Source organism: Scomber scombrus, chromosome 14 (genome assembly GCF_963691925.1).
Source record: "Scomber scombrus chromosome 14, fScoSco1.1, whole genome shotgun sequence".
Taxonomy (NCBI): domain Eukaryota; kingdom Metazoa; phylum Chordata; class Actinopteri; order Scombriformes; family Scombridae; genus Scomber; species Scomber scombrus.
The window spans coordinates 28,955,509-28,968,069 of NC_084983.1; the positions used below are offsets into that span (position 1 = coordinate 28,955,509).

The 12,561-nt window shown below is 43.1% G+C and overlaps 1 protein-coding gene across 2 annotated transcripts in view; it reads right to left on the reverse strand.

Moving 5' to 3' along the window:
• Window positions 1-12,561, reverse strand: part of nup98 (nucleoporin 98 and 96 precursor) — a 33,988-nt gene that overhangs the window by 16,426 nt on the left and 5,001 nt on the right. The window contains exons 5-20 of one of the 2 annotated variants that reach the window (XM_062433272.1): window positions 11,896-12,056; window positions 11,591-11,698; window positions 10,608-10,788; window positions 9,565-9,737; window positions 8,486-8,623; window positions 8,266-8,401; window positions 7,632-7,724; window positions 7,374-7,517; window positions 4,356-4,489; window positions 3,386-3,573; window positions 3,066-3,182; window positions 2,465-2,654; window positions 2,231-2,327; window positions 1,130-1,243; window positions 676-814; window positions 351-528 (exon numbers count right to left, since the gene is read on the reverse strand). In XM_062433272.1, the coding sequence (XP_062289256.1) occupies window positions 351-528; window positions 676-814; window positions 1,130-1,243; window positions 2,231-2,327; window positions 2,465-2,654; window positions 3,066-3,182; window positions 3,386-3,573; window positions 4,356-4,489; window positions 7,374-7,517; window positions 7,632-7,724; window positions 8,266-8,401; window positions 8,486-8,623; window positions 9,565-9,737; window positions 10,608-10,788; window positions 11,591-11,698; window positions 11,896-12,056 (2,291 nt within the window). Of the gene's footprint in view, window positions 1-350; window positions 529-675; window positions 815-1,129; window positions 1,244-2,230; window positions 2,328-2,464; window positions 2,655-3,065; window positions 3,183-3,385; window positions 3,574-4,355; window positions 4,490-7,373; window positions 7,518-7,631; window positions 7,725-8,265; window positions 8,402-8,485; window positions 8,624-9,564; window positions 9,750-10,607; window positions 10,789-11,590; window positions 11,699-11,895; window positions 12,057-12,561 lie in introns of both variants that reach the window. The other variant, XM_062433271.1, reaches the window with a different exon arrangement.

The following is a 12,561-nucleotide window of genomic DNA, read 5'->3' on the forward strand; positions in this document are numbered from 1 at the left end:
CCCCTCCATCTTTCCTTCCCTTCATCTTTCCTCCCTTCCTTCCCTCCATCTTTCCTCCCTTCCATCTTTTCTTCCTCCCTTCCAACTTTCCTCACTTCCTTCTTTCTTCCCTTCCCTCCGCTCCATCTTTCCTTCCTCACTTCCTTCCTTCTTCCCTTCTCTCCATCTTTCCTCCCCTCCATCTTTCCTTCCTCACTTCCTTCTTTCTTTCCTCCCTTCCCTCCATCTTTCCTCCTTTCCTTCCTTCCCCTCTTCTTTTTAACAATCCGGCCCACATGAGATCAAATTGTTCTGTGACCCTCGAATGAAAATCAGTTTGACCCAAACAGTCTGCTTCGTGTCAAACGGACCTCGAACACCCAGGATCCGGTCTCAGTTCTGTACTCCAGGAAACGAGCTCCTTGTTTCCGGGAAGCTTTTTCCAGCCGTCCTTCGTAGTTCATGTCGGTCAGACGGTCGGGGCTCCGGATCTGAGTGCAGCTCGTCTTATCGTTCGGCCAGACGCCGTCCAGAGTCACCTCAGCCCTCCTGGAGAGAGTAAGATGGAAGGAAGGAAGGAAGGAAAGGAGTAAGAACAGAGAGAGAGAACAGATCAGACTACAGACAAGGACTGCATCTACGAGGTTTAGATCTACCAGGACCGGTTCTACGAGGACCGGTTCCCCCCCCCCTCACCTGTTCAGCCCGTCTCCCTCCGGCGGCTTGTTCTTGTCGTCGGGGTAAACGATGACCTCTTTGCGTCTGAAGTGGACGATCTCGTCGAGGTTCAGTCCCGTCACGTTCACCTCGCCGGGGAAGAAGATGGAGCCGTATCCTGAGAGGACCAATCAGAGCACAGCGGTGAGAAGTCTGACCAATCACAGCTCACCATCAAAAGGTTTAGGTGAAGGAGGAAGAGAAAGAAAGATGGAGGAGAAGAGAAGGCAGTGACTGTGTGTTACCTTTCCTCCTGAAAGAGAGATAAAAGAGGAAGAAGAGAGAAAGAAAGAAAGATAAAAGAGAAAGAAAGAAAGAAAGAGAAAAAGAAAGAGGAGGAAGAAGAGAAAGAAAGAAAGATGGAGGATGAAGAGAAAGATGGAGGAAGAGGAGAAAGAAAGAAAGAAGAGAAGGCAGTGACTGTATTTGTTACCTTTCCTCCCGACAGAGAAGTTCTCCACCAGACAGTCTCCGTTCTCATCGACCATCTCAGCGATCTCGTCCATAGACGGGATCGTATAGTAACCGACCCGGTTCAGCACGATGCCTGCAGACAGGAAACAGGGTCAGAGGTCAGCTGGTAATGATCAAAGGGGTTCTGCAGGTTGAACTAGTTACATTTAAAGACCTTTAAGAATTAAATTTAAGACCGACATGAAGTACGCAGTCCCAGATCTTTGAAAGGAACTAAACATCCTGAGAGACATCAGAGCGTTTCACACCAACTCTGCCTGACCTGAGGGACTCGTTGCTTCTTGCAGATAATGAACACTGAGCTTCAGATTGATTGTTTGGTGTCAGTTAGGGCCGAGCCACAGCCGGAGACGTGTTGCTCGTCCTCACTTCAAGTCGCTGTCATTAACTTTTAACCTGCAGTGCTGCAACACTGTAGGAGTTTATGAAAGCCCTTGTGTGAATAATTCAATAGTTACACATTAAAACAACAGATAGATCTGTTTGTAAACGGGGCTTCTCTAACTGTCATGTATTTCCTCCAGAAATATCTCTTAACGCACAGTTTCAAAATCGCCTTGATAAACAGCAAATCGCCTGGCAACCCTCCAATCACTAATATACGATTTAATCGCGGATCGTCCAGCTCTAGTATCAGTTTTAACCAAGTAGCCAGAACTACCTGGATCCTTCAGAGAGAATTACAACAACGCATTACTCTGCAACAACAACAAAAAACTAAAGAAAAAGGCGACGGAGGAAACAGTAAATTAACGTACATATTTCAGACTTAGTGTGCAACAAACGGATTTAAGACTTTTTAAGGCCTAAAATTGAGTTGATTACTCAATTATTATTTTTTAAGGCCCTGCAGGAACCCTTGATGATGACGTCATCTGCATATTATCTGTGAGGTGAATGAACTCTCGTCCCTCTGACTGATGTTGCAGGTGTGTATCTGGTGCAGGTGTGTATCTGGTGCAGGTGTAGGTGTGTATCTGGTGCAGGTGTGTGTATCTGGTGCAGGTGTGTGTATCTGGTGCAGGTGTAGGTGTGTATCTGGTGCAGGTGTGTATCTGACCTGCAGGATGAGGAGACTGGGACTCCTGCTGCTCTTCCTCTCGACTCTCCAGCAGAGAATCTTCACCCAGAGACGCAGAAACGTCATCGCTGCTCAGCTGAAGACACGAAGAACATGATGGTAAATATCAGAGTTCACACACACACACACACACACACACACACACACACACACACACACACACACACACACACACACACACAGAGACACACAGAGACACACACAGAGACTAACCTCCAGGCCGTTCCTGGCGGGTTTGTGCATGTTGAGCTCGCTGATGGTGTCCTGCAGGCTGCTCTGCAGGCGGCCGTGAGGAATCGGCTTAGCGATCGGATTCACGTAGAACTGCGTGACTTCGGGGTCGTCGTCGGCTCGGCTGCTCGGACCCGGAAGCTCTCGCAGCTCGTCCTCGTCCTCCATGTGGCTGCAGACAGGAAGAGAAAGAGGAAGAGGAAGGAGGGAGGAAGAGAAAAGGAAGGAGAAGAGAAAGAGGAAGGAGAGAGGAAGAGAAAGAGGAAGAGGAAGGATAGAGGAAGAGGAAGAGGAAGGAGAAGAGAAAGAGGAAGGAGAAGAGAAAGAGGAAGGAGAAGAGAAAGAGGAAGGAGAGAGGATTATAACATTATACAATATTGAACTTATTATATAACAGCATCAACACAGAAACGATGTAAACTAATTTAGTGTGAAGCGACAGTTCGAGGTTGAGAGAGTTACTGTGTGTGTGCGTCTCTGTGTGTGTGAGTGTCTCTGCGTGTGTGTCTCTGTGTGTGTGTATCTCTGGTTGTGTGTATCTCTGTGTGTGTGTATCTCTGTGTGTGTATCCCTGGTTGTGTACCTGTGTCCGTTCTGTGGATATTCTGACGGTGAAGCGAGGTCGTCCGTCTCTTTGCTGATCGGACTGTTGTACTGACTGCTGTTCAGGTTCTTCAGCACAAGTTTCTTGATGCTCTTCCTGTAACAGACACACACACACACCCACAAACACACACACAGTTACCACTAAATTAAAGGCAGCACAATGAATGAATGAATAATCTTTACATTATACGATATATAACAACGTTTTTAAAAGGCAGCACACTCAATAAAAGTGATGACACCTGTTTCCAGCCATCGTTACCATGGTGAAGGGGTTACCATGGCGACGGGGTTTACCTGGGTATGAAGGCTCCGTTGGTGAGCGACGGCTCGTCGTCGTCCAGGCCGTCGAACAGCTGAGACTTGGAGGCTCCCGATGACGACAGAGCTTTGGGTCGGACCCGGGTCGCTGGGCGGGGGGTCAGCTTGTAGTGAGTGGGCGTGGTCAGAGCCTTCTGGGCCGTCGGATTGGTCGGTTTCAGACGCTGTCAGAACACAGACGAGTTATTATTCATTATTGCCATTCTTACTTTCCATCTTATGTTAGTGTTTATTTTTTTAACATTGCTTTATGCTCCTTTTATGTCCTTTTTACCACAAAAATCATTTTGTGGTAAAAACACTTTGAGCTGCTATAAAAATAAGTTATTATTATTATGTTTGCAGCTTTACAAACTGTATAAAGATCATAAAGCTTATAAATGTTTGTTTTACAATCTGCAGTCCAAAAAAAGTAAATCAGCAAATCTGTTTAATGCAGCTGTTCAAAGTTTCAAATGTTAACCCTCCTGTTGTCCTCGAGTCAAGGAAGGAAGGGAGGAAGGAAGGGAGGGAGGGAGGGAGGAAGGAAGGCAAGGAGGGAGGAAGGAAGGGAGGGAGGGAGGAAGGAAGGAAGGGAGGAAGGAAGGAAGGAAAGAAGTAAGAAAGGAAGGAAGGAAGGTAGGAGGGAGGGAGGGAGGAAAGAAGGAAGGAGAAAGGAAAAGATGAAAGAGGGAAAGAAGGACGAAGGAAAGAAGGAAGGGAGGAAAGAAAGGAAGGAAGGAAGGAAAGAAAGAGGGAGGGAGGAAGATAGGACAGAAGGAAGGAAGAAAGGGGGAGGGAGGAAGGACAGACGGAAGGAAGGAAGGAAGGAAGGAAGGAAGGAAGGAAGGAAGGAAGGAAGGGAGGAAAGAAGGAAGAGTCAAAACAGACGGGAGGACGACACGAAGGTTAAAAACTTAAAGACAAAGAGAAACATGTTAAAACAGACATTTAAAGCTGTTCTCACCTCTTCCTTCTTCTTGGGGTCGGACAGCGGGTTTCTGAACAGCGGCGAGTCTCCGTACGGTGAATACGCCAGAACGCTGAGCTGCTGCTGAAGCATCGCCTGCTGAGCGGCCGCTGCGTTCGGATCGGTGAGAGCTGAGAATAAATAAAGAAATGTTTAGATGAGTTCAACACTAACAGTCAGAATGAAGGAGGAGAAGGTTTATAGTTTGGTTTATTTGATGGAGTTTAATGTGATTTACTTTAGTTTCACTGTAGATATTAAAACACGTTTGTGGTAGAAATCCAGAGTCAGAAACAGTTATTATAGTTAAATATAAATAAGACTCAAACTAAAGTGAGCAGCAGATAAAATGATCTTAGTTGTAGTTTTCTTTTCATTGTCTCCATGGTGACTGTGTTGTGTTCAGTGTGACTTGTTGAGATAACGAGCTAGTAGGGGAGAACGGGGTTGGTTGTCACATTGATCAGATCTCTGCCTCTAGAGGGCGCTGTTAAATAATTTTGGTACTGAAAGTTTCAGAGTTTGGGTGAGATGTTCCTTCAGATCATTTCTGGAGTAAACATGACATTGAGGTGAGAGGACGTTTAGTGTTTTTATGTGAAAATGCAAATATCAACTCTTCATTATTTCTCTTCTTTTACACAATCAGTTTATAAAAAAACATCATTACCATTAAAAAGTAAAAGAGAGAGAGAGATAGTTAGGTAGGTTTTATTCTTCTACGCCAAAACTAAACATGTGGTTGTTAACTTTGCTGGTAGCAAGAAAACCCAGTTGGTGATGTTTGTCACATGTTGGTTTTTATACATATAGTGTCATATATCTAGTTCTTTCTTTCTTTTAAGATAACAAAATGAGCAGGAACTCTGTCAGGAAGACAAACAAAGAGCCAGACTCCTCCAGATGTGAAGCTCAGAGCAGTCAGAGAGATGAAAATGAACAATATTGTTATATAAGGACAAAAAAAGGCACTTAACGGAATGATTTTTGCTGTTTATGTTCTGTTGGTGCAGGAGATGTGTTATGTTGTTGTATTTCAATCAAACTAAACATTTAAAATATTTTTTTAAGACTGTCTACATTTTTTATTTTTCACCATTAAAATAACACAGGGACAACCAACCTCCATGGTGTCTTACTACCAACCTCCATGGTGTCTTACTACCAATCTCCATGATGTCTTACTACCAACCTCCATGATGTCTTACTACCAACCTCCATGGTGTCTTACTACCAACCTCCATGGTGTTTTACTACCAACCTCCATAGTGTCTTACTACCAACCTCCATAGTGTCTTACTACCAACCTCACTGGTGTCTTACTACCAACCTCCATGATGTCTTACTACCAACCCCATAGTGTCTTACTACCAACCTCCATGATGTCTTACTACCAACCTCCATGGTGTTTTACTACCAACCCCATAGTGTCTTACTACCAACCTCCATGATGTCTTACTACCAACCTCCATGGTGTCTTACTACCAACCCCATAGTGTCTTACTACCAATCTCCATGATGTCTTACTATCAACCTCCATGGTGTTTTACTACCAACCTACATTTTTTATTTTTCACCATTAAAATAACACAGGGACAACCAACCTCCATGGTGTCTTACTACCAACCTCCATAGTGTCTTACTACCAACCTCACTGGTGTCTTACTACCAACCTCCATGGTGTCTTACTACCAACCTCCATGGTGTCTTACTACCAACCTCCATGGTGTCTTACTACCAACCTCCATGGTGTCTTACTACCAACCTCCATGATGTCTTACTACCAACCTCACTGGTGTCTTACTACCAACCTCCATGATGTCTTACTACCAACCTCCATGATGTCTTACTACCAACCTCCATGGTGTCTTACTACCAACCTCCATAGTGTTTTACTACCAACCTCCATAGTGTCTTACTACTAACCTCACTGGTGTCTTACTACCAACCTCCGTGATGTCTTACTACCAACCCCATAGTGTCTTACTACCAACCTCCATGATGTCTTACTATCAACCTCCATGATGTTTTACTACCAACCTCCATGATGTCTTACTACCAACCCCATAGTGTCTTACTACCAACCTCCATGATATCTTACTATCAACCTCCATGGTGTTTTACTACCAACCTCCATGATGTCTTACTACCAACTTCCATGGTGTCTTACTACCAACCTCCAGTGTTTTACTACCAACCTCCATGATGTCTTACTACCAACCTCCATGGTGTCTTACTACCAACCTCCAGTGTTTTACTACCAACCTCCACGATGTCTTACTACCAACCCCATAGTGTCTTACTACCAACCTCCATGATGTCTTACTATCAACCTCCATGGTGTTTTACTACCAACCTCCATGATGTCTTACTACCAACCCCATAGTGTCTTACTACCAACCTCCATGATGTCTTACTACCAACCTCCATGGTGTTTTACTACCAACCTCCATGATGTCTTACTACCAACCTCCATGGTGTCTTACTACCAACCTCCATGGTGTCTTACTACCAACCTCCATGGTGTCTTACTACCAACCTCCATGGTGTCTTACTACCAACCTCCATGGTGTCTTACTACCAACTTCCATGATGTCTTACTACCAACCTCCATAGTGGGGTTGGTTGTCACAAGTGCACAAGGCATATTAGACGGTTCATATCTTTAGAACAGAATCAGCTGAAGGACAGTAAGACCTCTCTATTCCTACCTGATGCTTTAGGCTTTCATCACAAATTAAAAGTTAATTTATTCAGTTTATGGTTCATGAGGAATTCAAAGGAAAGTAAAAAGTGTGACTACCAACCCCGTTCTCCCCTATCAGTAGGGAGAACACAAACACAGTGTCAGCATTATTTCATCCTTTACAGCTTCTACTAATCAAGGCTTTCCTCCTAATATCACACATCACTTGTTAAACTCACTGAAACTAAACTAACTAACTCTGGAACAGAAAGCAGCATCTGAACCAAATAACTAAATGTTTAAAGTAATAAACCAGCCTTTAGACTCACCGACGGGCTGCTGCGGCGCTCCGAAGCCCAGCGTACTCGCTCCGCTGTTGAATCCGGTCGCTCCGAACGTTCCCATCGTTCCCAGTGTGGTTCCCAGTTTGTTCTGGTTGTTCCCAAACAGAGACGTCTGGCCCGTTCCCACCGCTGCACAAACACAACTTCATATTAATAACCTGCTTTTATCGTCTTTCATGATCCAAACTAGAGCTGCAACGTTTCATTTAACTCATATTTATAATAATTGAATCATTTTGGTACCGGCTCCGAAGCTGGTTCCCAGTCCGGTTCCCAGTCCTCCAGTAGCCGGCTTATTACCGAACAGACCCCCTGCTGCTGGATTCGCTCCAAAACCTGAAACAACAAACAGATGTAGATCAGATTAACAGAGAGAAAAGGTTTAAAAGCAGCATCAGGTTTGTTAAAATGTACATTTAGTATTTTTGTTGGTTTTATATCATTTGAAATGACATTTGCACCATAAAAATAAAGATATATATTATATAAAGAAAGCAGGAAGAGGAGAAAGAAAGAACACGAAGTTGGAGGAGGAGAGAAAGAAAGAAAGAACGAAAGAAAGATAAAGGAGGAAGAGGAGAAGAAAAGAAAAGAAAGAAAGGAGGAAGAGGAGAAAGAAAGAAAAAAAGATAAACAAGGAAGAAGAGAAGGAAGGAAAGAAAGAAAGAAGTTGGTTCCTGATCTCCATGATTTCTCTCTAAATGGATTAAAGCTGATCAATAATAAATTAAAGTGTTTTTAAACTTATTAAAACGTTTATTTTCACATTTGAACCTTTAAATTCAAACTAAACCTCACAGAGAGAAACAGGGTTAGAGTTACATAACTGACCCAGATATAAACAGATGTAAACAGATATGAACAGATATATGCGTACCGAAGGTGGACGTGTTGGTTCCGGTTCCGAGCGCCAGAGCCGGCTTGTTCCCGAACAGTCCGGTTCCGGCTCCGAAGGACGGAGCGCTGGTGGTCGTGGTTCCGAAGCCGGCCGTCTTATTCCCGAACAGGCTTTGCTTTAAGAGACATAAACGTTAGAATCCACAGAGAATAACCCAACCAACTGTTTCCTGTCAGCGAGTCTCCATCTCCATGGTTACCTGCGTGCCGACGTTCCCGAACCCGGCGTTGGTTTGTCCGAACAGTCCGGTAGCGGTGCCGAAACCGGTGGCGGCGCTGGTCTGAGCCGCACCGAACATACTGCCGGTCTGAGACGCTGCCGTGTTACCGAATAAGCCCTGAAACACAAAATCACTCAGACTGAAGACATGATGGTTTAAAACTGCTAACCCTAACCCATTCATGTTTCTACTGTTCAGTTTATTTTATTTCTAGCTACTTGTCCTATGTACTGTTTTTACTTTCCATTTAACATTGTTTCTTTTTTGTCCTTTTTAAACATTGCTTTTATCTTATAAAAGGTTATATGTATGTTAAAGCTCTTTCTTTTCATTTAACTCTCTGAATCCCAAATCCTAACAGCGGGATCAAAATACCACTTATTTTTAAATGACTGGCATTTACAAACCATTTGTCCAATCCAAAAACTGAAAAGACTGGCGTAATCCTCAGATTCTCTCTTTAGCTAAATTCTGTGAAAAACAAATAATTCTACGCTTCTTACTGCTTTCAGCAAGCCCTGAATGATGGACACACACCCCGTATTCGCACTTCAACAAGCCTTTGAATTTTGCTTCCCACAGCATTGTCTTGCAGGCGTAGAATTTCAGCTCAGCACCAATGAGCATACTCTATTACGCCTTCAAAACTTGTTACAGGGCACATTTAACAATATTTTATACTTCTCAGGAAACATTGTTGAGTTACATTTGGCTTTAACCATGGTTGTCCTGAATCTAAAGAGGTGCAGGACTTCATATTGCAGTGAAAAATGAGACCACAGTGAGTAAAAATGTGACCGAAGCAAAAACCGACCAGAAACTGCTCGGGATTCAGAGGGTTAAACATCTCTCCCAAAACTGTTTAAAGTTCATAAATCTTGAAAATGTCTGATTAGCGGTTTGATGAATGTGTGTTTTACAATCTGAGACTGAGCACATTAAAACTCCATCAGAAAATTAAAGAATTATCACCTAAAAAAAAAAAAATGCAGAGAGAGAGAGAGGAAGGAAGGAAGAAAGGAAGGAAGGAAGGAAGGAAGGAGGAGGAGGAGACTCACCATGCTGCTGGTGTTAGCTTGTCCCATGGTGTTTGTGTTACCGAAGGAGAATCCGGTGCTCTGCGCTGTGGTCGTCTGTCCGAACGGTTTGAAGAGGCTCGATGCTGCTTGTTGAGGAGCCTGCTGACCGAACAACCCGCCGGTGTTGGTGTTGAAGCCTGCAGCAGCCGGAGCTACAGCGGAGACTGAGACACGTTAACTCAGCGGATCCATTTACCAGTTCTACAGGTTCCTTAAATCACACTTCACATGTTTCAGCTGGTCCTAAATAAAATGTCTGCTCCAAATGTTTGTCCATTGAGGCTGTTCTGGTCCGATTATCTCCGCATCTATTGCCATGTGTTTTAGTGAAATGAATAGTTAATAGTTTTAATAAGATAGTAGTTATGAGGATTTCTTTTTATGATGTATCAGTGAAGACTGATGGCTCTAATGGTTATACAATAAACCCCACAGCTCCATAAAGCTCTGCTCATTTTACCTTTACATATAAAATAACATTCAACCACCAAAAAGAGATGAAAACACGACTATAAGAGACACAAATTGACTAAAGAAACCTAAAAACTACCAAAAAGAGATTTTAAAAAAAGACTGAAAACAACCTAAAGCTAGTTTGAGTAACAGCTGCCATCTAGTTGCCGTAGTAACGTAGAGATGGAGAGACTGAAGAGACTCAAAACTACCAAAACGAGATGTAAAAAACTAAAAAGGACCCAAAACAGACATAAAAATGATTAAAAAGAGACAAAAAAAACCTAAAAAAACAAAAATGATTAAAAAGAGGCTTAAAATGACTATAAACAACCTACAGTTAGTTTGAGTGACAGCTGCCATCTAGTTACCATGGTAACTATGAGATGGAGAGACTGAAGAGACTCAAAACTACCAATAAAATAACATTTCCATCATTATTGTTATATTTTCATGTCTTAGTTAAAATAGAAATAAAAAACACTCGCAGTATGAAACGTTATTAACAGAGCAGCGTTTATCTTCTTTATTTCTCTCTGAACTACCGACTGAATGTTTCGGTTCCTCACCTGCTCCGAACGTGCTCTTGTTCTGTCCGAAGGAGAACGACGTGTTTGGAGCCGCGGCGCCGAACAGGCCGGTGGCGGCGCTGGACGTTGCCGTGGTAGCGCCGAACAGGCCGCCGGTCTGAGCCGCGATGGGATTGGTCGGACCTTTCCTGCCCGCCGTGTAATCCTCAAACCGCAGCTCCTGCAGAGAGAGAGATGAAGATCATCATCATCATCATCATCATCATCAGCATCATCATCATCAGCATCAGCATCATCATCATCATCATCAGGCTCACTAAAACCTCGGCTCTCTCTAAACTAAACTCAGCACCGACACACTTAAAACATTTATTTATTATTTTATTATGTATTTATTTATCTTCTATATTGATGTTTCTACCTTACAGCACGATATAAAGTATGTTATGGAAAGTTTATTTATAGCCGTTTTGTTTTTTACATGTTCAGTTAAAATGAAATGAAAACAGAGTCGGATCATTTCGATTTGTTTATGTGAAGCTGAAGTTTATTATTTTATAAGTTAACAGGGTTTCTGCAGGTTTGAACAAGTTAAATGTAAAAAGGAAGGAAGGAAAACTTTTAAGACCTTTATGAATTAAATTTAAGACCGACACAAAGTACGAAAAAATAAGGAAAATCTTTCACACCAACTCTGCCTAATTTGACTTCTTGCAAATAATGAACACTGAGCTTCAAATTGATCGTTTGGTATCAGTTACGGTATCTGAAAGGCGCCTTAAATAAAATATTATTATTATTAGTTTTAACCAACTACTGAACTCTGACTGTTGAAGCCAATGACATTACCTGGATCCTTCAGAGAGAACGACACACAGATCTAACTGTGAATCCCACCAACGCATTACAAGCAGTAAATAAACGTACAGATTTAAAACCTAGTGTGCAACATATGGACGGAGTTAAGACCTCGCAGGAACTCTGAACTAAACCCAAACCCAAACCCGACCCGTCTGACTCACCTCCAGAGACTTGTTCTCGTACTCCTTCATGGCCGTGATGCACTGGTGCTTGGTGTTGATGCTCGTGGTCACGCCGGCTTTCACCATGGTGTCACTTCCTGTTGGAGGCTGATGAGTAAAAAAAACAAACAAACAAAATCATCATTTTAAGGCTTTTAATTCAGATTCAAAGCAAACTGTGATTTCTGCTTCAAAAATGCTCTCAAATGTAAAAAGGTGCCCCTGAACCGACTGTAAGGGGTTAAAATCATTATATGGATTTCAAACACACTGATGATGTCATCTGGTTTTCCCGCCTTACTCACGTTGAACTTGACGGTGGTTCCCGGCTGCTGAGCGGCGGAGAAGCCGGCGCCTCCGAACAGAGAGTTGGTTCCTCCGAACGGGTTGGAGGCGGTGTTGGTCGCCCCAAACAAGCCGCCGCTGCTGGTGCTGGTCCCGAAGCCTGGAGGACATGAGGAGACGCCTCAGAGACAAAAGACAAACTCAACTTTATATACATCTTTCATTGTTAGACAGCTGGTTGAAGCACAGACACTGATTGGCTGAGAGCTAGTTCATATAAACATCATACTTTCAGCTCTGGATATAAAAAGCATCGATTGATTGGAGACGTTTTTATTCTACTTGGTATCGATTTATTTCAGTCGATACCTTAAAAAGTGTTAAGTACCGAGAGCCAGAACTACTGTAGGACAAGAGGGTCAAACTCATCTTTATTAAAAGGGCCACATGTAGGCCGGACCAGTAAAAAGGTAGAAAGATGGAAAGAAGAACAGATGAACGGAAGGTAAAGAAGACAGGAAGGAAGGAAGGAAGGAAGGAAGGAAGTAAGGAAGGAAGGAATGAAAGATGGAGGGAAGGAAGGAAAGAGGGAAGGAAAGATGGAAGGAAGGAAAGAGGGAAGGAAAGATGGAAGGAAGGAAAGAGGGAAGGAAGGAAAGAGGGAAGGAAGGAAGGAAGGAAGGACA